The 18,602-nt window shown below is 42.4% G+C and overlaps 2 protein-coding genes across 3 annotated transcripts; one reads left to right on the top strand and one right to left on the bottom strand.

The window, feature by feature from the left end:
• Positions 1-1,119: 1,119 nt before the first annotated feature.
• LOC149678054 (uncharacterized) lies at positions 1,120-2,281 on the bottom strand. Of its 2 annotated transcripts, XM_089836079.1 has the most exons (3): positions 2,048-2,281; positions 1,511-1,954; positions 1,120-1,410 (listed from the first exon to the last, which is right to left on the bottom strand). In XM_089836079.1, exons 2-3 carry the CDS (start codon positions 1,943-1,945, stop codon positions 1,165-1,167), a joined length of 681 nt encoding a protein of 226 aa, XP_089692205.1. In that variant the 5' UTR covers positions 1,946-1,954; positions 2,048-2,281; the 3' UTR covers positions 1,120-1,164. The 2 variants fall into 2 exon arrangements, with proteins under 2 accessions (XP_089692205.1, XP_089692204.1); XM_089836078.1 differs by having other exon boundaries at positions 1,121-1,410; positions 1,511-2,276.
• Positions 2,282-2,456: 175 nt separating this feature from the next.
• Positions 2,457-18,475, top strand: Ino80 (chromatin-remodeling ATPase INO80). Its single transcript, XM_089836077.1, has 32 exons — positions 2,457-2,699; positions 3,158-3,424; positions 4,234-4,301; positions 4,387-4,509; positions 4,584-4,707; positions 5,652-5,707; positions 5,991-6,245; positions 6,340-6,393; positions 6,536-6,739; positions 7,114-7,333; positions 7,396-7,463; positions 7,754-7,808; positions 7,895-7,995; positions 8,070-8,183; positions 8,881-9,182; positions 9,937-10,021; positions 10,104-10,221; positions 10,309-10,394; positions 10,474-10,647; positions 10,715-10,814; positions 10,886-10,984; positions 11,211-11,313; positions 11,391-11,739; positions 13,664-13,913; positions 13,981-14,108; positions 14,198-14,292; positions 15,239-15,311; positions 15,371-15,529; positions 15,602-15,704; positions 15,764-15,852; positions 17,534-17,680; positions 17,784-18,475. Exons 2-32 carry the CDS (start codon positions 3,160-3,162, stop codon positions 18,273-18,275), a joined length of 4,659 nt encoding a protein of 1,552 aa, XP_089692203.1. The 5' UTR covers positions 2,457-2,699; positions 3,158-3,159; the 3' UTR covers positions 18,276-18,475.
• The last annotated feature ends 127 nt before the right edge of the window (positions 18,476-18,602 follow it).

Raw genomic sequence — 18,602 nt, 5'->3', positions numbered from 1 at the left:
TGCAGCGGACCGCGTGTTGGCTCAAGAGTTGTAAAGAGAAAACGTGTGTCCCTCTAGGCCAAGGCCTAATAAAGTTTTTATTAATGCCGCTGAACACAACTCGTGCCCTTGTTGAACACCCTTTTCTGTTTCGTGTTCTATTCTAATGTCTCAGTTCTTCCATAAATTAATGTTAATCTTTTTAACGAATTCTAAAACAAAATGTTTGTTAAAAGAAATAATTGTAACTGGGACTTAACGTAATATTAATAAGTATGATTATTTTTAAATCTGGAGGCATTGACACACCTGCTGCTCTACCTGTTAAAGGGACTGCAAAGAAGGCATCAACGGGTGGGTAAAAATTATTTGAAATACGTCACAGACATCACGTGATGCCAAGATACAAAGACTCCTCATGGAGTGGAACTGGACATCTAGTCCTTGTTTTTCGCGAGATTGCAGCGCCAATTCCATGAAGTGGTGGTTTTCGAAATTAAACGAACTAAGCTTCTTTGAACCACGCCTCTCCTTGGTCACGTGCCTCTGACGTATTTCAAATAATTTTTACCCACCCGCCGATGCCTTCTTTACAGTCCCTTTAAATTCATAACTTTAAGAAACTTTGTTATTCAAAAAATTGATTGAATTACAAATGTCTGTGATATTTTTGATTAATAAAAACTGCCGCAGATTCTGTTAAACCAAGAATTTTACTAGCGAGGGAGAGAATTCGTGAATTACCACACGTAGTCGAAGGATTTCCCTTGTAATTGAGCGTAAGTACACGTTCTCCACCTCCAGTGTTTTTTATTGTTGGAAACGGCAGATATGGGGCCATGGATATGTTGAAATACCAAAGTTTTATAGATTGCTATCTCTTCCGTTACACAAGGCGCCCGTTCGGCTGAGAAATAATGTCTTGGAGGGGTTTTAAAAATTGGAGGTGTTTAAATTTCAAATACTGAAATGCGACAGCTTGTAGGAAAACATAAAGCCTAACCATTGTTGGGTTTATTAATATAAGATTAGACTTCACGAAACAATTACAGTTCCGAGATAAGACACTAGTAATAATATGCAAAATCATTGATAGTTTTATTTACTTCGTATTACAGACTTCGAAATAATTCTCTTAAACAAAACAAGGTTCAATAAATAATAGATTAGTTATTTTCGGGTAGATTACGCCGGAGTTTTGTAGAGCAAGACCGCGTCTTCGTCCACGTAGAAAAAAGCAAAATGGCGCGCCTCGTGGGTAACGAAACTTCCAAAACTTTTGCCGATTACGCAATGCCATGCCCCGCCGTATTTTTGGTCAAATTCCTTCTTGATAAAGGCGGCCGTGTTGCGTTCAACCGTGAATCTCTTCAAACCGTCCAACGCCAGCTTGATGGCTTCCTTCTGCATGTCCTCTGGCATATCCGCGCGCTACAAGTAAACATAAGTAATTACAAAACAATTAGACTGTCAGTGACCATTCAGATAGTGTTAGCTTCTTGGCTTAAAACAAAGGTTAATTCATATTTACCTTGAGTATTACAACGCGCTCCGTGATAGTAACACTGGCCTGACGTTGTTTAGCCACTCGGTTCCTTCCATTAACGCTCTGAGTCCTCTGTACGTTCCCTTGGTTTCCGACACTATCCTGGCGTTGTCGTCCACCATCGCCTTGACTTTGTTGACGTTGACGTCCGTCACCGCCTTGGGTACTTTGTCTGCGTTGTCTTCCGCGGTTTTGTCTCCTGTTATTGTTCCTCTTGTTAGGAGTGCGCTGGGCTAAAGGCGCGGTCTCCTGACCCTGGGGCTGGTTTTCTTTCTCCGCGTTGACAGTTACGACAGTTGAACTTTGGTTTCCAGCAGTCGCCACATCAGTTTTCGGGTCCGGTAACTTCGGGTCTTCTTTACCAGTTTCCTTCAAGGGTCCCTCGGGGGCCGGTTGGCTTTCTGGAGTATCCACAGTCATGATAACGTGCTGCGAGAAAACGGAGAAAAACTTCGGTAGATTACTTGTAGTGAAGTCCTATATGAAGGTCAAGTTAGTCGCGGTGAAGTAGTACTTTATTACCGTTCATTCAAAATTTTTACAAAGTGAATGACATTTTCGAGAAGAATATTTTAATATATAGGAAAAATTCTGCCAGATGCTCCGAAAAACCTACGGCTATTGGAGAAAAAATTTCATCTGCCATTCTGTGTTTTGAATTTTGAACTTTGAAACTTTGTAGGTCGTTTTTTTAGATCAAAATTGGTGTTAAGTTATAAAAAAATAGGTATCAATTCATAAAAAAATATTCTGCTCCAGTGTTAAAGAAGTATTATCACTCCTTGTCCGTTTTCTACTAGCTGCTAGGGATCTGCCACCATGGAGCACTATTATAGGAGACGTAGCTTTACTCTATAGCAAGACTGCACTAGTGTGTTTGAATCTGTTTTAAGTTCAAGTCAGTTCTGTTCTTGTTGTTTGGTTTAAAAATTGAACTAGGGGAATTTGGCAATGGCGCACGCGGCTTGGAGGAGTAAAGGGAATTTATTTTCGTCGCTCGCGGTGGTGTTTTTATGGAGAATCGAATTTCGTGATGGCTGCAAGATGATTCGCGTTAAAAAGAGACATTCGAGTCCGCGATGTTGTTCATTCTCAGCGCCATTTTGTCCAACCTTAATTTCGATCGGAAACACTTAAATTTAATCGACAAACAGAACCATGCTTTCTTGAAAAGGTAAGACCTTTGAAATGTTCCTTGATGACCACGCTTTATTAATTAATGCGAGCTTATATTGAGAGAAATATTAATTAGGTTTGCATTGGCTTGAAATTGATTTAAACCCTAAAAAAATCTACATAAATTTGAGGTCGAAAAGTGGTATTAGTTATGCATTTTTTTCGTCATAGAAGCCCCCATGAGTTTAAAATGTGGGGGTTCCAAACTTAAAGAGGTGTTTCTTGACCCCCAAATAACGTTTTATGTTAAGGTCAAAGGTCATTCGTTGATCGCTTTCCGTATTTTCATTTTATTTGGTTCAGTTGGTCATAGAAGCCCCCCATGAGTTTAAAATGAGGGAGTTCCAAACTTAAAGAGGGGTTTCTTGACCCCCCAAATAACGTTTTATGTCTAGGTCAAAGGTCAAAGGTCACTCGTTGATCGCTTTTTCCGTATTTTAATTTTAATTGGTTCAGTAATGGCTGGAAGTGGTTCTGAAAGTGTGTCTGCTGCAGTAGCGCTACCCTCAACTTCTATTTTCTCGGATTGTGCCACTGTTGATTTAGCCAAACCTCTTTTTCTACAACGTATTGACCAAGCAGTGCGACTAGACTCGTTCTTAGAGCATGTTCAGAAGCAGTTTGAGCCACTTTCCTCTAGCGATGACTCGGCCGATAATCAATCTGACACTGAAACTGCTCCTGGATTTCAGAAGGTTAATGGCATTCTCTCCTCTCGACAAGGTAACAACACACACCTGATACACTCTTTTCAGGGAAATTATAGTCAAATCTTCCAAGGTTATCACTATATACCATGTTTTGGGAAAACAATATTAAAATGGATCAATTATTTTTGAAAACAGTTGTAAATAGGTCAAATTCTTTGGGAGAAATAATAAACTAGTTTTTGTGAGATATGCTTAATTATTTGGGAAAATAATATGTTCAATTATTGGGGGGGGGGGTAATATGTTCAATTATTGGGGGGGGGGGTGTAATATGTTCAATTATTGGGGGGGGGGTAATATGTTCAATTATTGGGGGGGTAATATGTTCAATTCTTTGGGGAGGTAATATGTTCAATTCTTTGGGGAGGTAATATGTTCAATTATGGGGGGCGGTAATATGTTCAATTATGGGGGCGGTAATATGTTCAATTATTGGGGGTAATATGTTCAATTATTCGGAGTGGGGTAATATGTTCAATTATTCGGAGGGGGTGATATGTTCAATTATTTTGGGGTGGGGTAATATGTTCAATTATTCGGAGTGGGGTAATATGTTCAATTATTCGGAGGGGGTGATATGTTCAATTATTTTGGGGTGGGGTAATATGTTCAATTATTTTGGGGTGGGGTAATATGTTCAATTCTTTGGGAAAAATAGAATATGTTCAATTCTTTGGGAAAAATAGAATATGTTCAATTCTTTGGGAAAAATGATAGAATATGTTCAATTCTTTGGGAAAAATGATAGAATATGTTCAATTCTTTGATAAAAACAGTGAAATAACATAATAAATGAGGAAGCTATTACTAATTTTGTTTCAGAGCGGAGGTCTGATAGAATGAAACTGTACAATTTTAATAAACTGAAGAAAAGTCGTAAATGGATTAAAGTAAGGGAAAACTTTGGGAAAAGAATGAATGCTAGTTGAGTGCAGTGTCTTTGAGCTAAATTTTGAATGAATAATTTGTCCCTAGAATATTCTGTTATCAGATTCTTCAGACTCTGACGATGAAACAAGTGGAGTTGATATTCAACGCATGCTCAGGATTCACAAACTCAAAACAAACACGGCCAAACAATTAGCTCTCAAACCAGAGGTAATTATCTCCCGCTAATTAGCTTTAATTATTGTTGTAATTGGATTAATTAATTATGGTTTTATTTTTGGTAGCTTCGTCAATATCAATACATCAGTACTGGTATTTTATCCAATCAAGATAAATTCCACGAACATCAGAAAGCTGTTCTTGGACACAAAAAGAAAACCAAAGACAAAAAGTCTGATAAAAAGAAAAGTGAGTTCACCTGAATTTTGAAATAGGCCAGGATGGTCAAGGAAAAGTCGGGGGATTTTGAAATAGGCCATAATTGTCAAGGAAAAATCGGGGGATTTGAAAATAGGCCATAATTGTCAAGGAAAAATCGGGGGATTTGAAAATAGGCCATAATTGTCAAGGAAAAGTCGGGGGATTTGAAAATACGCCATAATTGTCAAGGAAAAGTCGGGGGATTTGAAAATAGGCCATAATTGTCAAGGATAAATCGGGGGATTTTAAAATAGGCCATAATTGTCAAGGAAAAGTCGCGAAATTTTAAAATAGGCCAAGACGGTCAAGGAAAAGGCGGGGAATTTGAAAATAGGCCAAGACGGTCAAGGAAAAGTCGGGGTATATTAAAATAGGCCATTGCGATCTGGGAAAAGGCGGGGACTTTTAAAATAGGCCAAAATGATCACGGAAAAGTCGGGGACTTTTAAAATAGGCCATAACTGTCAAGGGAAAGTCGGGGGATTTTAAAATGGGCCAGGACGGTCAAGGAAAAGTCGGGGGATTTGAAAATACGCCATAATTGTCAAGGAAAAATCGGGGGATTTTAAAATGGGCCAGGACGGTCAAGGAAAAGTCGGGGGATTTTAAAATAGGCCAGGACGGTCAAGGAAAAGGCGGGGACTTTTAAAATAGGCCAAAATGATCACGGAAAAGTCGGGGACTTTTAAAATAGGCCAAAATGATCACAGAAAAGTCGGGGAATTTAAAAATAGGCCAATGCGATCTGGGAAAAGTCGGAAACTTTTAAAATAGGCCAAGACGGTCAAGGAAAATTCAGGGTGTTTTAAAATAGGCCAAAATTGTCAGGGAAAAGTCGGAGAAGTTGAAAATAGACCCTATTTGTTTTCTAAAACAATGTCATGTTCAATACTAATTAGTAGTAATTACCTTCTACCTTTTTGTACTTTTAGGCAAATCTAAGAAACGTAAAATGGAGAAAGAAGAAGACTACATTCTTTCGGAACAGGTAATTCAAATCATTCTAAGCTTCCAACGTTCCGACCCTTTTTTTGAAAGACTCCAAATGTGATAACGCAATTAAATACTTAAACTATTGAAATATTTTTATAAAATTAAAAATTTATTTTATGAAATAAAAGATTTGAACGTTACGTTGTTCCCCTTGTGCTTGCTTGCTTAAATGGCAATTAAATTTAATTAAAAGTCTGGTTGAGAAGTACAGATACTACCGAGGAACGAGCTCTTACTAATCTTACCAGGGAATTGGTATTTTGTTATTTATTTTTCAGGAAACTGCCTTGATTAGGGAAGCAATTAAAATGGAGGAATCCATCAATTTAACGGCTGCCGGCGGCGGCGTTGAGGGGGGCGGGGAAATGGGCCTCGTAAGTTCCGCCACGCCCACTACGTCGGCAGCGCCATCTTCTAGCGGAGGGAGCGGAAAACCCAAGAAGAAGACGCAGAATCCGCTCGCTATTGAAGCCTCCATGAACGCCAAACGAAAAAGGTTATGGGTCGCCATTTGTAAGAAAGAAATTAGCCGGGTACGTCACTTTTTAAACTTTTAAACAATTAAATTATTTTTAATTAATTATTAATTACTCTTTATTATTTTCTATTAAATATTAATTATTCTAGACTCAAAAGCAAATATTTGCAGCTCATAAAGAAGTTTTAACTAACGCGAAAAAGGTAAGGTATTGTAGTAGCAGACGACGCCAAAGAAATTTATATTTTGTTAGTTTTGTCGTCTGCTACAAAACTTAACTTGTTATCGCGTTAATTACTAAAAGTTTAGGCTGACTATTAATTAATTTAAATGATATATGATTAGCTGGCTGTTAATTGTCAACGCGAATGTCGTAAAGGCGCGCTTCTATCTCAAAAAGTAGTTAAGGACACGCCCTCCATGTCGCGTCGTTTAACCAAAGAAATGTTACTTTATTGGAAACGATACGAGAAAGTCGAGAAAGAACATCGGAAACGCGCCGAGAAAGAAGCCCAGGAACAATTAAGAATAGATATTGAATTGCGCGAAGTAAGCTACGTTCATTTAAATCCACCCACGTTATTCCCGGTGCGTGTGACAAGGCTTAGCGCGTGCCACAGATGTCGCGTCGTCTGCTTCAAAGTGAAGTCTGATGTCGCGAGAATGAGATAAGCCTTGGCAAACGCGTCAGGATTAACTTAAGGTGGATTAGACATTGAGGCTCATTTAAATCCACACACATTATTCCCGGTGCGTATGACAAGGCTTAGCTCGTGCCACAAATCTGCGTGTAGATGACGCGTCGTCTGCTTCAAAGTGAAGTCTGATGTCGCGAGAATGAGATAAGCCTTGGCAAACGCATCAGGATTAAATTAAGGTGGATTAGACATTGGGGCGTGTATTGAGCAAGGCTTATTTCAAAGGCTAAACGTCAGCAACGTAAGTTGAATTTCCTGATAACTCAAACCGAGTTGTACGCTCATTTTATGAGTCGTAAAATGAGATCGACTGAAATGGGGATTGACGAAACTGAGCAGAAGATTCTAAATCAGCTTGATGAAACCAAAATACAACCTAAAATTCAAATTAAGGAAGAATTGACAAGCGATAATGTCGTGGCGTCGACGCGAGAAGATGATTATGGTTAGTGCTCACGGAAACCTAAGTGTTTAAATTAAATTTCCTGATGAATTAAACTTAAATAGATGCGGATTATCTGAAAGCTCAAGCTTTATTCAATGCTCAACAGGCTTACAAGTCTCATCAAGATAAGGTATATGCATTCAAATTGGTTTAATTGTACTCGCGAAGGAGTCCGCGAATAATTGCACTCGCGAAGGGGTCCGCGAATAATTGTACTCGCGACGGGGTCCGCGAATAATTGCACTCGCTTAGGGGTCCGCGAATAATTGCACTCGCGAAGGGGTCCGCGAATAATTGTACTCGCGAAGGGGTCCGCGAATAATTGCACTCGCAAAGGGGTCCGCGAATAATTGGACTCGCGAAGGGGTCCGCGAATAATTGCACTCGCAAAGGCTTAATTTTCACGTTAATCTTCGGTAGGTCAACGTTTTTGGTGAAACAAGGAATCCAATCTTACCCGAGGTCAATGAGAGTTGTAAGTATCGTGTTAGTCAGTAAATATCTAACTGATCTGACTCGGAAATGGGCATCAATTCTCCTTTTCTTAATTAATTAACTTAGTTAATGAGAACTTTCGTTTGACTGATCCGTCTCTAATTGCCGAAATGGAACACCCTCAACCTTCTCTTTTTGAAGGGAAATTAAAGACTTACCAACTCAAGGTATTTGCGTGTCATCCAGGCCATGATTGACACGCGAGGTGTTTTTGTAGGCTTAATACTTAGTTCAATTTCAGGGAATGAACTGGTTAAACAATCTTTATGATAAAGGCATTAATGGCATTTTAGCTGATGAGATGGGTTTAGGAAAAACAGTTCAAACTATCGCGTTCCTGGCTCTCTTAGCGGAGGTAAGTGGTGACCTGGGTCTTTGTTACGTATCACGTGACTGACAAAGTGTCAGGGAAAGACAGCTAGGGAGTTTGATTTTCCTGACTAGAATCGAACTAAGGATATTGAGCCTCAGTATTCGCGAATATTAGGCCTTGGTTTTCGAGGAGTTATTCGCGAATGTTAGGCCTTGGTTTTAGACTGTTATTCGTGAATATTAGGCCTTGGTTCTTGACGAGTATTCGCGAATATTAGGCCTTGGTTTTCGAGGAGTTATTCGGGAATATTAGGCCTTGGTTTTCGAGGAGTTATTCGGGAATATTAGGCCTTGGTTTTCGAGGAGTATTCGCGAATATTAAGCCTTGGTTTTCGAGGAGTTATTCGCGAATATTAGGCCTTGGTTTTCGAGGAGTTATTCGCGAATATTAAGCCTTGGTTTTCGAGGAATTATTCGCGAATATTAGGCCTTGGTTTTCGAGGAGTTATTCGCGAATATTAAGCCTTGGCTTTCGAGGAGTTATTCGCGAATATTAAGCCTTGGTTCTAGACTTATTCGCGAATATTAGGCATTGGTTTTCGAGGAGTTATTCGCGAATATTAAGCCTTGGTTTTCGAGGAGTTATTCGCGAATATTAAGCCTTGGTTTTCAAGGAATTATTCGCGAATATTGGGCCTTTGGCGACGTCCATCATAGCCAGCCACCTTTGTCGTTTGCAGGCGCAGGATATTTGGGGTCCATTTTTAGTGATAGCGCCCGCTTCAACGTTGCATAACTGGCAACAGGAATTGAGCAGGTTTGTCCCCAAGTTTAAGGTCTTACCTTATTGGGGCAACACCAGCGATAGAAAAGTCCTAAGGAAATTCTGGAACTCCAAGGACGAATTGCATTCGGAAGAATCCCCTTATCACGTCCTGGTCACTTCCTACCAATTGGTCGTACAAGATATCAAGTACTTTCAAAGGATCAAGTGGCAATACATGGTCCTTGATGAAGCTCAGGCCATTAAAAGTACCTCCAGGTTAGTTAAGCTATCTTTCACGGAGTTTTTTTTTACAATGGTCGGGGAAAACATTAATGAGGAAGTGGTGGCGGACTATCTTCATGGGAAAGTGGTGGCGGACTATCTTTATGAGGAAGTGGTTGGGGACTATCTTCATGGGGAAGTGGTCGCGGACTATCTTCATGGGGAAGTGGTCGAGGACTATCTTCATTAGGAAGTATAGTCGCGCGCTATCTTCATGGGGAAGTATAGTCGCGGATTATATCTTTATGGGGAAGTGGTCACGGACTATCTTCATGAGGAAGAATAGTCGAGGACTATCTTCATGAGGAAGAATAGTCGAGGACTATCTTCATGAGGAAAAATAGTCGAGGACTATCTTCATTAGGAAGTAGTTGGGGACTATCTTTATGGGGAAGTGGTGGCGGACTATCTTCATGGGGAAGTGGTGGCGGACTATCTTCATGAGGAAGTGGTGGCGGACTATCTTCATGGGGAAGTGGTGGCGGACTATCTTCATGAGGAAGTGGTGGCGGACTATCTTCATGAGGAAGTGGTGGCGGACTATCTTCATGAGGAAGTAGTTGTTGGCTATCTTCATGACGAAGTATCGCTGGCTATCTTCATGAGGAAGTAGTCGCGAACTATCTTCATAAGGAAGTAGTCGAGTAAAATTGTAATTTGGAAATAAGGAAGATCTTAATCAAGGAAAACCTAACCGGTAAAGTTGAGGAGGAATTTCAATCTGAAAAAACCTATTCTCCTTTCTTAGTGTCCGATGGAAATTGTTGTTAGGTTTCCGGTGCCGTAACCGGCTTTTACTTACCGGTACACCAATTCAAAATAGCATGGCTGAAGTAAGATAGCGAATCCCGACTTTTTAACTTTAAAAATAACGGATTTAAGCAAAACAAAATTGTGATTGTTTAAACTTTAAAGTTATGGGCGTTATTACATTTCATCATGCCAACTTTATTTGACTCCCATGACGAGTTTAACGAATGGTTCTCTAAGGACATTGAAAGTCACGCTGAGAACAAATCGGCCATTGATGAGAGTACGTTTTAGTCAACCAGTTATAATTAAAAAAAGCGTCTTTAATTAACAAAAAAATAATTTGTTTTTAATTAATAAAACACATTAGAACATTTATCGCGACTTCACATGATTTTAAAACCATTTATGTTACGACGAATCAAAAAAGATGTTGAAAATGAACTTTCAGACAAAGTAAAGCGTCTTATTCTTTTAATTTTGTTTGATTAAATTCTTAATTAATTAATTAAAGAGGCATTTACGTCATTAACAGATTGAGATTTTAGTTTCGTGTCATTTGACGAAAAGACAATTAGCCTTGTATTATAATTTGAGAAGTAAGATATCGATCGACGATCTATTGCAATCGTCTTACGGATCGTCTGGCAATTCCTCCTTGCAATCGGCAACGTCTAGCCTGATGAACTTGGTCATGCAATTCAGAAAAGTAATTACTGTAACCTTGTCTGTAATGTAAGGACAGACCGTCCTAAGTAATTAACGTATCCTTGAAGGTTTGCAATCATCCTGATTTGTTTGAGAGACGCGAACCAATTTCGCCTTTTCATCTCAAACTCGATACTTATCAAATGCCTAGAACTTTATTTAATCAGTGTTAGTATCATTAATTAAACTTTTTAATTAAATTTAAAAGCGACATTACAATAATGAAAGATTATTTTCAGCTACAACATTAAATGCTTTGGAAGTTCCGGCGACTCCGGCGTTTTTAAATATTTTTAATTCGCATCATATTCATGATAGCCTTTTTGACAACAATTCCGGTAATTATATCTAAAAACTGACCTACAAATTCACCTGTGCCAAGGCTTAATGCGACAACATTTCTAAGTCAAAAAAATCGGTGGAAAACTGATGCTTCGTTCGCTTCAAAGTCGAAAATATTGAAACATTTGGACTCTGGAGCAGACGACGCGTCATTATTCTAAGCCTTGGCACGTGCATCGGGAATAAGATGCCTGAGCGAGCACTTTTTTCCCCACCCCCCAGAGACAAAGAGCAGTCCCGTGAAGAGTGCCTTCTCTTTCCTTCGTTTTTGTGACCTTTCACCTTCTGATGTAAATAGAATCGCGACTCATGGAATTATCTCTAGGTTAGTTAAGAGACGTATCCTTCCGCCCCAAAACAAAACAAAACCAAACATTCTGTTAATTCATTGGTTGATTTCAGGTGGTTGGAGAACTATTTACAAAATTTAGTCTGTAAAAAATTATATCACCAAAGTGTTTGGAACGATAAGTCGACTTGTGGCGACCAATCAAAACGCTTCATGTTCCTCGTATCGGAAACACGCGCGTCACATCCCTTGCAGTTATCGTCCGACTCGGGTCCATTGAATGGGAATCTGGTTGTTGTCAGACCTTGCGGGCCGCCACTGTATTCCTTAGTGAAAAGAACTGATTCTTCTAATCAATCTAGCCAACCTAATGTTCTTTTAAGGGACACGGACGACTGCAAGTACGCGGAGTTAACTTTGGGTTTGGCCGCACCCAAAGTTCTCTTTAGTCCAGTTGAAAAAGTAAGTCCGTGGATCGATTACAGGGTTTCCTTTCTTTCTGATTGGGGTTTGAGGGGACAAGGATAAGTTGGTCTGGGAACCGGGCTCAAGCTAGACCAGGGTTCATACAACTCTTGGAAAACAAATTTCCCTGAGAATGAGATTTCCATGAGGTTTTTCTCCATATACTTCCCTGAGTTTTCCATGAGGTTTTTCCCCATATACTTCCCTGAGTTTTCCATGAGGTTTTTCCCCCGTATATGGAGTATCCTATGGAGCAAATGTTAACGAAAGAGGGGGGCAAAAGGGGCTATAACATAATCCAAAGGACATCCCCGTATCTCTAGTAGAAACAGAGTTCTGAGCCTCCAAAGTATAGTCTAATGCATTTCCTATGGAGGGGGGGTATGTTTATTAATATTTTGCTTAATTACTCGGCCCCTGTTTGTCGTAGCGGTATGTTTTTAGTATGGTTGGATGGGGGGGGGGCAAATTGGGCTATAACATACTCAAAGGACATCCCCGTATCTCAAGTAGAACCAGAGTTTTTAGCCTGCAAAGTTGGGTGTAATGTTAATCCTATGGAGGGGGAATGTTTGTGAACGTTTTGCTTAATTACTCGGCCCCTGTTTGTTGTAGCCCTAAGTTTTTAGTATGGTTGGATGGGGGACAAATTGGACTATAACATACTAAAAGGACATCCCCGTATCTCTAGTAGAACCAGAGTTACGAGCCTCCAAAGTTGGGTCTAATGCTATTCCTATGGAGGGGGGTATGTTTATGAACATTTGGCTTAATTACTCGGTCCCTGTTTGTCGCAGCCCTATGTTTTTAGTATGGTTAGATGGGGGACAAATAGGGCTATAACATACTCAAAGGACATCCCCGTATCTCTAGTAGAACCAGAGTTATGAGCCCCCAAAGTATAGTGTAATGCTATTCCTATGGAGGGGGTATGTTTCTGAACATTTTGCTTAATTACTCGGCCCCTGTTTATCGTAGCCCTAGGGTTTTAGTATGGTTAGATGGGGGACAAATAGGGCTATAACATACTCAAAGGACATCCCCGTATCTCTAGTAGAACCAGAGTTATGAGCCCCCAAAGTATAGTGTAATGCTATTCCTATGGAGGGGGTATGTTTCTGAACATTTTGCTTAATTACTCGGCCCCTGTTTATCGTAGCCCTATGTTTTTAGTATGGTTAGATGGGGGACAAATAGGGCTATAACATACTCAAAGGACATCCCCGTATCTCTAGTAGAACCAGAGTTATGAGCCCCCAAAGTATAGTGTAATGCTATTCCTATGGAGGGGGTATGTTTCTGAACATTTTGCTTAATTACTCGGTCCCTGTTTGTCGCAGCCCTATGTTTTTAGTATGGTTAGATGGGGGACAAATAGGGCTATAACATACTCAAAGGACATCCCCGTATCTCTAGTAGAACCAGAGTTATGAGCCCCCAAAGTATAGTGTAATGCTATTCCTATGGAGGGGGTATGTTTCTGAACATTTTGCTTAATTACTCGGCCCCTGTTTATCGTAGCCCTAGGGTTTTAGTATGGTTGGATGGGGGACAAATTGCACCATAACATACTCAAAGGACATCCCCGTATCTCTAGTAGACACAGAGTTATAAGCCTCCAAAGTTTAGTGTAATGTTAATCTATGGAGGGGGGGGGGGGTGTTTACGAACATTTTCCTTAATTACTCGGCCCCTGTTTGACGCAAATTTCCCTGAATTTTCCCTGAGGTTTTTGTCAACTATTCATTTCCCTGATTTTTCCAGGTTTTCCCTGTTTTCCAGGTTTGTATGAACCCTGTTAGACGCAATCGTGAGAACTAGGCCTAATTTAGTTGCCAGTACTAGTCTTATATAGTCTCACCTACAAATCTCATGTACTCAATTACTCAGTTACAATTCTGTACCTCTCTTTACTGAGCAGGTTTCTGCGAATCCAATTGATTTGTACACTGTTGATCCGGCAATTCGTTCGCGATTATTTTGCCTTTCAAACTTGTTGCCTTTTGGATGTCGCCCATCGCTGAATAGTAACGCCAATCGCGATTTGTCAGTTTTGCTCAAGGGACCTCGAGAATGGTTTCATCCAACTAGGAATAATTTCATTTCCGATCCAATTGGGGGAGTTTTAGCTCTTCACCCGCCTCAAGGACTAAGTCAAATCGCCATGCCATGTAAGTAATGACGTCATCTTATTAATAGGCCTATGTCTCTATTTACGCGCGGCGTCTCCTCCTTCAGACAAGGACGCGATTATCATGGATTCGGGTAAATTACGCGTCTTGGACGTCTTGTTGACGCGTTTAAAGAATGAAGGTCACAGAGTGCTGATTTATTCGCAAATGACCAGAATGATTGATATTCTCGAGGTAATTAGAAAAAGAGAATTTGAGATTAGTTAGTTAGGTTAAGGCTTAACGTAAAATGGCGACGCGAATATTGGTCGCGTGTCTTTTAGGATTACATGTGTCACAGGAAGCATACTTACATGAGGTTAGACGGATCCTCCAAAATTTCCGATCGGAGAGATATGGTGGCTGATTTTCAATCCAGGTTAGTTCAATTTGTGAATTTTTATTGAAAGTTAAGGGGCTGGGAAAGAATTAGGCCTAGTTCTAGTTTCTAGTATCGAGTCTTTGTTCAGTACTTGATCAGTTTCATATGATATTTCTACTCGTCACGAGTATCCAATGGCCTAATAATTGTACTCGCTAAGGCCTAATAATTGTAGCCGCTAAGGCCTAATAATTGTAGTCGCAAAGGCCTAATAATTGTACTCGTAAAGGACTAATAATCGTAGTCGCTAAGGCCTAATAATCGTAGTCGCTAAGGCCTAATAATCGTAGTCGCTAAGGCCTAATAATCGTAGTCGCTCAGGCCTAGTAATCGTAGTCGCTCAGGCCTAGTAATCGTAGTCGCTAAGGCCTAATAATCGTAGTCGCTAAGGCCTAATAATTGTACTCGTAAAGGCCTAATAATTGTACTCGTAAAGGCCTAATAATTGTACGCGTAAAGGCCTAATAATTGTACTCGTAAAGGCCTAATAATTGTACGCGTAAAGGCCTAATAATTGTACTCGTAAAGGCCTAATAATTGTACGCGTAAAGGCCTAATAATTGTACGCGTAAAGGCCTAATAATTGTACTCGTAAAGGCCTAATAATTGTACGCGTAAAGGCCTAATAATTGTACTCGTAAAGGCCTAATAATTGTACGCGTAAAGGCCTAATAATTGTACGCGTAAAGGCCTAATAATTGTACTCGCAAAGGCCTATTAATTGTACGCGTAAAGGCCTATTAATTGTACGCGTAAAGGCCTATTAATTGTACGCGTAAAGGCCTAATAATTGTACGCGTAAAGGCCTATTAATTGTACGCGTAAAGGCCTATTAATTGTACGCGTAAAGGCCTAATAATTGTCCTCGTAAAGGCCTAATAATTGTCCTCGTAAAGGCCTAATAATTGTACTCGCAAAGGCCTAACTAAGTTCTATCTTCCAGGTCTGACATTTTCGTTTTTCTGCTGAGTACTCGGGCTGGTGGTCTCGGGATTAATCTAACAGCCGCTGACACTGCAAGTCTTCTACTTTTTGGTTTTAAATTCAAGATCATGTTTGATCAAGTGTTTTTCAGGTGATATTTTACGACAGCGATTGGAATCCAACTGTGGACCAACAAGCCATGGATCGAGCTCATCGTCTGGGTCAAACTAAACAGGTGACCGTCTACAGGCTCATTTGCAAAGATAGCATTGAGGAAAGAATTCTACAGAGAGCCAAAGAAAAATCGGAAGTAAGTGTTGTAGACCACGCTTATAAAACGGAAGTTGATAGGCCTACAAATTAATTATTATTTTAATTAAAGATTCAGAGAATGGTAATTAGCGGCGGACATTTCAAGCCAGATACGTTAAAACCGAAAGAAGTAGTTTCGTTGCTTTTAGACGACAAGGAATTGGAGAGGAAATGTGAGATCTATTTAGGATTTTAGACATTAGGATTGAGGGTGTTAATATTTTGATTTCAGTTAATCAACGACAAGAAGAACGGAAGGTTTCAGATGATCCATCAAATAAAGAAGTTAAGAAACGAAAGAAGGAACGTAGTCTTGAGAAGGTAAGGCAATTTTTTCCTTTGTCTAGGATAGAGAGCGTCGTCTGCTAACTACCCGGCGGCGTCTGCTAACTACCCGGGGCGCCTCCTAACTACCCTGGGCGCCTCCTAACTACCCGGGGCTCCTCCTAACTACCCGGGGCTCCTCCAAAGTACCCGGGGCTCCTCCAAAGTACCCGGGGCTCCTCCAAAGTACCCGGGGCTCCTCCAAAGTACCCGGGGCGCTTCCAAAGCACCCGGGGCGCCTCCAAAGTACCCGGGGCGCCTCCAAAGTACCCGGGGCGCTTCCAAAGAACCCGGGGCGCCTCCAAAGTACCCGGGGCGCCTCCAAAGTACCCGGGGCGCCTCCAAAGTACCCGGGACGCCTCCAAAGTACCCGGGGCGCTTCCAAAGAACCCGGGGCGCTTCCAAAGAACCCGGGGCGCCTCCGAAGTACCCGGGGCGCCTCAAAAGTACCCGGGGCGCCTCCAAAGTACCCGGGGCGCCTCCAAAGTACCCGGGACGCCTCCAAAGTACCCGGGGCGCTTCCAAAGAACCCGGGGGTCCTCCAAAGTACCCGGGGCGCCTCAAAACTACCGGAGGGGGGCTCCAAAGTACCCGGGGCGCCTCCAAAGTACCCGGGGCGCCTCCAAAGTACCCGGGGCGCCTCCAAAGTACCCGGGACGCCTCCAAAGTACCCGGGGCGCTTCCAAAGAACCCGGGGCGCCTCCAAACTACCCGGGGGTCCTCCAAAGTACCCGGGGCGCCTCAAAACTACCGGAGGGGGGCTCCAAAGTACCCGGGGCGCCTCCAAAGTACCCGGGGCGCCTCCAAAGTACCCGGGGCGCCTCCAAAGTACCCGGGGCGCTTCCAAAGAACCCGGGGCGCCTCCAAAGTACCCGGGGCGCCTCCAAAGTACCCGGGGCGCTTCCAAAGAACCCGGGGCGCCTCCAAAGAACCCGGGGCGCCTCCAAAGTACCCGGGGCGCCTCCAAAGTACCCGGGGCGCCTCCAAAGTACCCGGGACGCCTCCAAAGTACCCGGGGCGCTTCCAAAGAACCCGGGGCGCCTCCAAACTACCCGGGGGTCCTCCAAAGTACCCGGGGCGCCTCAAAACTACCGGAGGGGGGCTCCAAAGTACCCGGGGCGCCTCCAAAGTACCCGGGGCGCCTCCAAAGTACCCGGGGCGCCTCCAAAGTACCCGGGGCGCCTCCAAAGTACCCGGGGCGCTTCCAAAGAACCCGGGGCGCCTCCAAAGTACCCGGGGCGCCTCCAAAGTACCCGGGGCGCCTCCAAAGTACCCGGGGCGCTTCCAAAGTACCCGGGGCGCTTCCAAAGAACCCGGGGCGCTTCCAAAGAACCCGGGGCGCCTCCAAAGTACCCGGGGCGCCTCCAAAGTACCCGGGGCGCCTCCAAAGTACCCGGGACGCCTCCAAAGTACCCGGGGCGCTTCCAAAGAACCCGGGGCGCTTCCAAAGAACCCGGGGCGCTTCCAAAGAACCCGGGGCGCCTCCAAACTACCCGGGGCGCCTCCAAACTACCCGGGGGTCCTCCAAAGTACCCGGGGCGCCTCAAAACTACCGGGGGGGGGGCTCCAAAGTACCCGGGGCTCCTCTTAACTACCCGGGGCGCCTCCAAAGTACCCGCGGCGCCTCCTAACTACCCGCTATTACAAAGGCTGAATTTTTTCAAATAATTTTATGCAGAAAATTGTGACTAAGAAAAAGAAAACGTCCGTTACGGATGAGGAGAATGTCGTCACCAATCATAGTTTACTTGATTATCAACAATCTCTAGAAGTTGATTCCGTTCAGAGTAATGACTCTTTTGCCCCTCCGAGTCCTTACAGCGAAGTAAGTACTTAAGTACTTGGGGAACATGTTCCTATGGGGAAAAATTTATCGCAACTTTGATAAACGTTTCAATAAATAATTTTTGTGGTTGTCGTTTGAGCAGCATTCTGTGGGGAGTAGTTCGATTCTGGCTCAAGACGACAGTAGCAGCGAGAGCCCATTAGTGGTGGATGACGTTAATCCGAAAATGTCCCCTATTCCCGTACCATTTTTTAGCCTTACCGGAGCGGGATGGTCCACTCTCGACGGCCCGTTAGGTGGCGCCGTCTCCCCTTTATCGGGTGGCTCCTCATTCTCTCTCCAAGCTGCGGTAAAACGGGCGGGCACGCGCAGTAGGGGCCGTCCTAGGGGGTCTACGCGACGCGGTTTAGTCACCACGACCACACGTGGGGTTAAAACAAACACTTTAGCTACAGCCGCGGCGGAACTTGCGGGGGCCCAAGCCGGGAAATCGGCCGTATTCGCCGCGTACGGGTATTCTTTACCTACTTCGTCTAACGCGGCGACGGCGGCGGCTTCGACTCCTTCAGTCGCGTCACCTTCTTCTACGTCATCGTCACCCGCGGCGCCATCTCTGACGAATTCTAAAAATTAAATAAATTTTATAAACTTGAATGCTTTCTACACAATTATGCTAAACAATTTTATTTAATCATGATTTGCCCGATTACGTTGTTATAAAAATGAATTCTAAATGTAAATATATTTTTATTTTGAGGATTGAAAGTAATTATGTTTAATAAATGTAATTTTTTAGGTTTTTATAACCTAATTATTACAAAAATTCATCGCTAATTATGTGTTTTTTCTTGTTTTCTGTGTGATTAATTAATTATTTTGATAATATTACGTAAAATCTGAGTGATTTGGTAATAGAGTCTGAACGCGCTGAAATGTTATTTCCAGCCCTGTACATCTTAAG

The sequence above is a fragment of the Phalangium opilio genome, unplaced genomic scaffold (genome assembly GCF_054372755.1).
Source record: "Phalangium opilio isolate 3A_F unplaced genomic scaffold, DU_Popi_V2 ptg000042l_1, whole genome shotgun sequence".
In the NCBI taxonomy this organism is placed as follows: Eukaryota; Metazoa; Arthropoda; class Arachnida; order Opiliones; family Phalangiidae; genus Phalangium; species Phalangium opilio.
The sequence above is the reverse complement of the archived record's forward strand: the minus strand, read 5'-3'. Positions and strand labels throughout refer to the sequence as shown.

Bases quoted from the DNA above. Each gene is read 5' to 3' on its own strand.
- LOC149678054 (XM_089836079.1), bottom strand. From the start codon at position 1,945: ATGACTGTGGATACTCCAGAAAGCCAACCGGCCCCCGAGGGACCCTTG. The intron at 1,411-1,510 runs GTAAATATGAAT...GTTTACTTGTAG, and splicing joins AGCGCGTTGTAATACTCAAG to CGCGCGGATATGCCAGAGGA.
- Ino80 (XM_089836077.1), top strand. From the start codon at position 3,160: ATGGCTGGAAGTGGTTCTGAAAGTGTGTCTGCTGCAGTAGCGCTACCC. The intron at 7,334-7,395 runs GTTAGTGCTCAC...AAACTTAAATAG, and splicing joins GACGCGAGAAGATGATTATG to ATGCGGATTATCTGAAAGCT. The intron at 14,109-14,197 runs GTAATTAGAAAA...CGTGTCTTTTAG, and splicing joins GAATGATTGATATTCTCGAG to GATTACATGTGTCACAGGAA.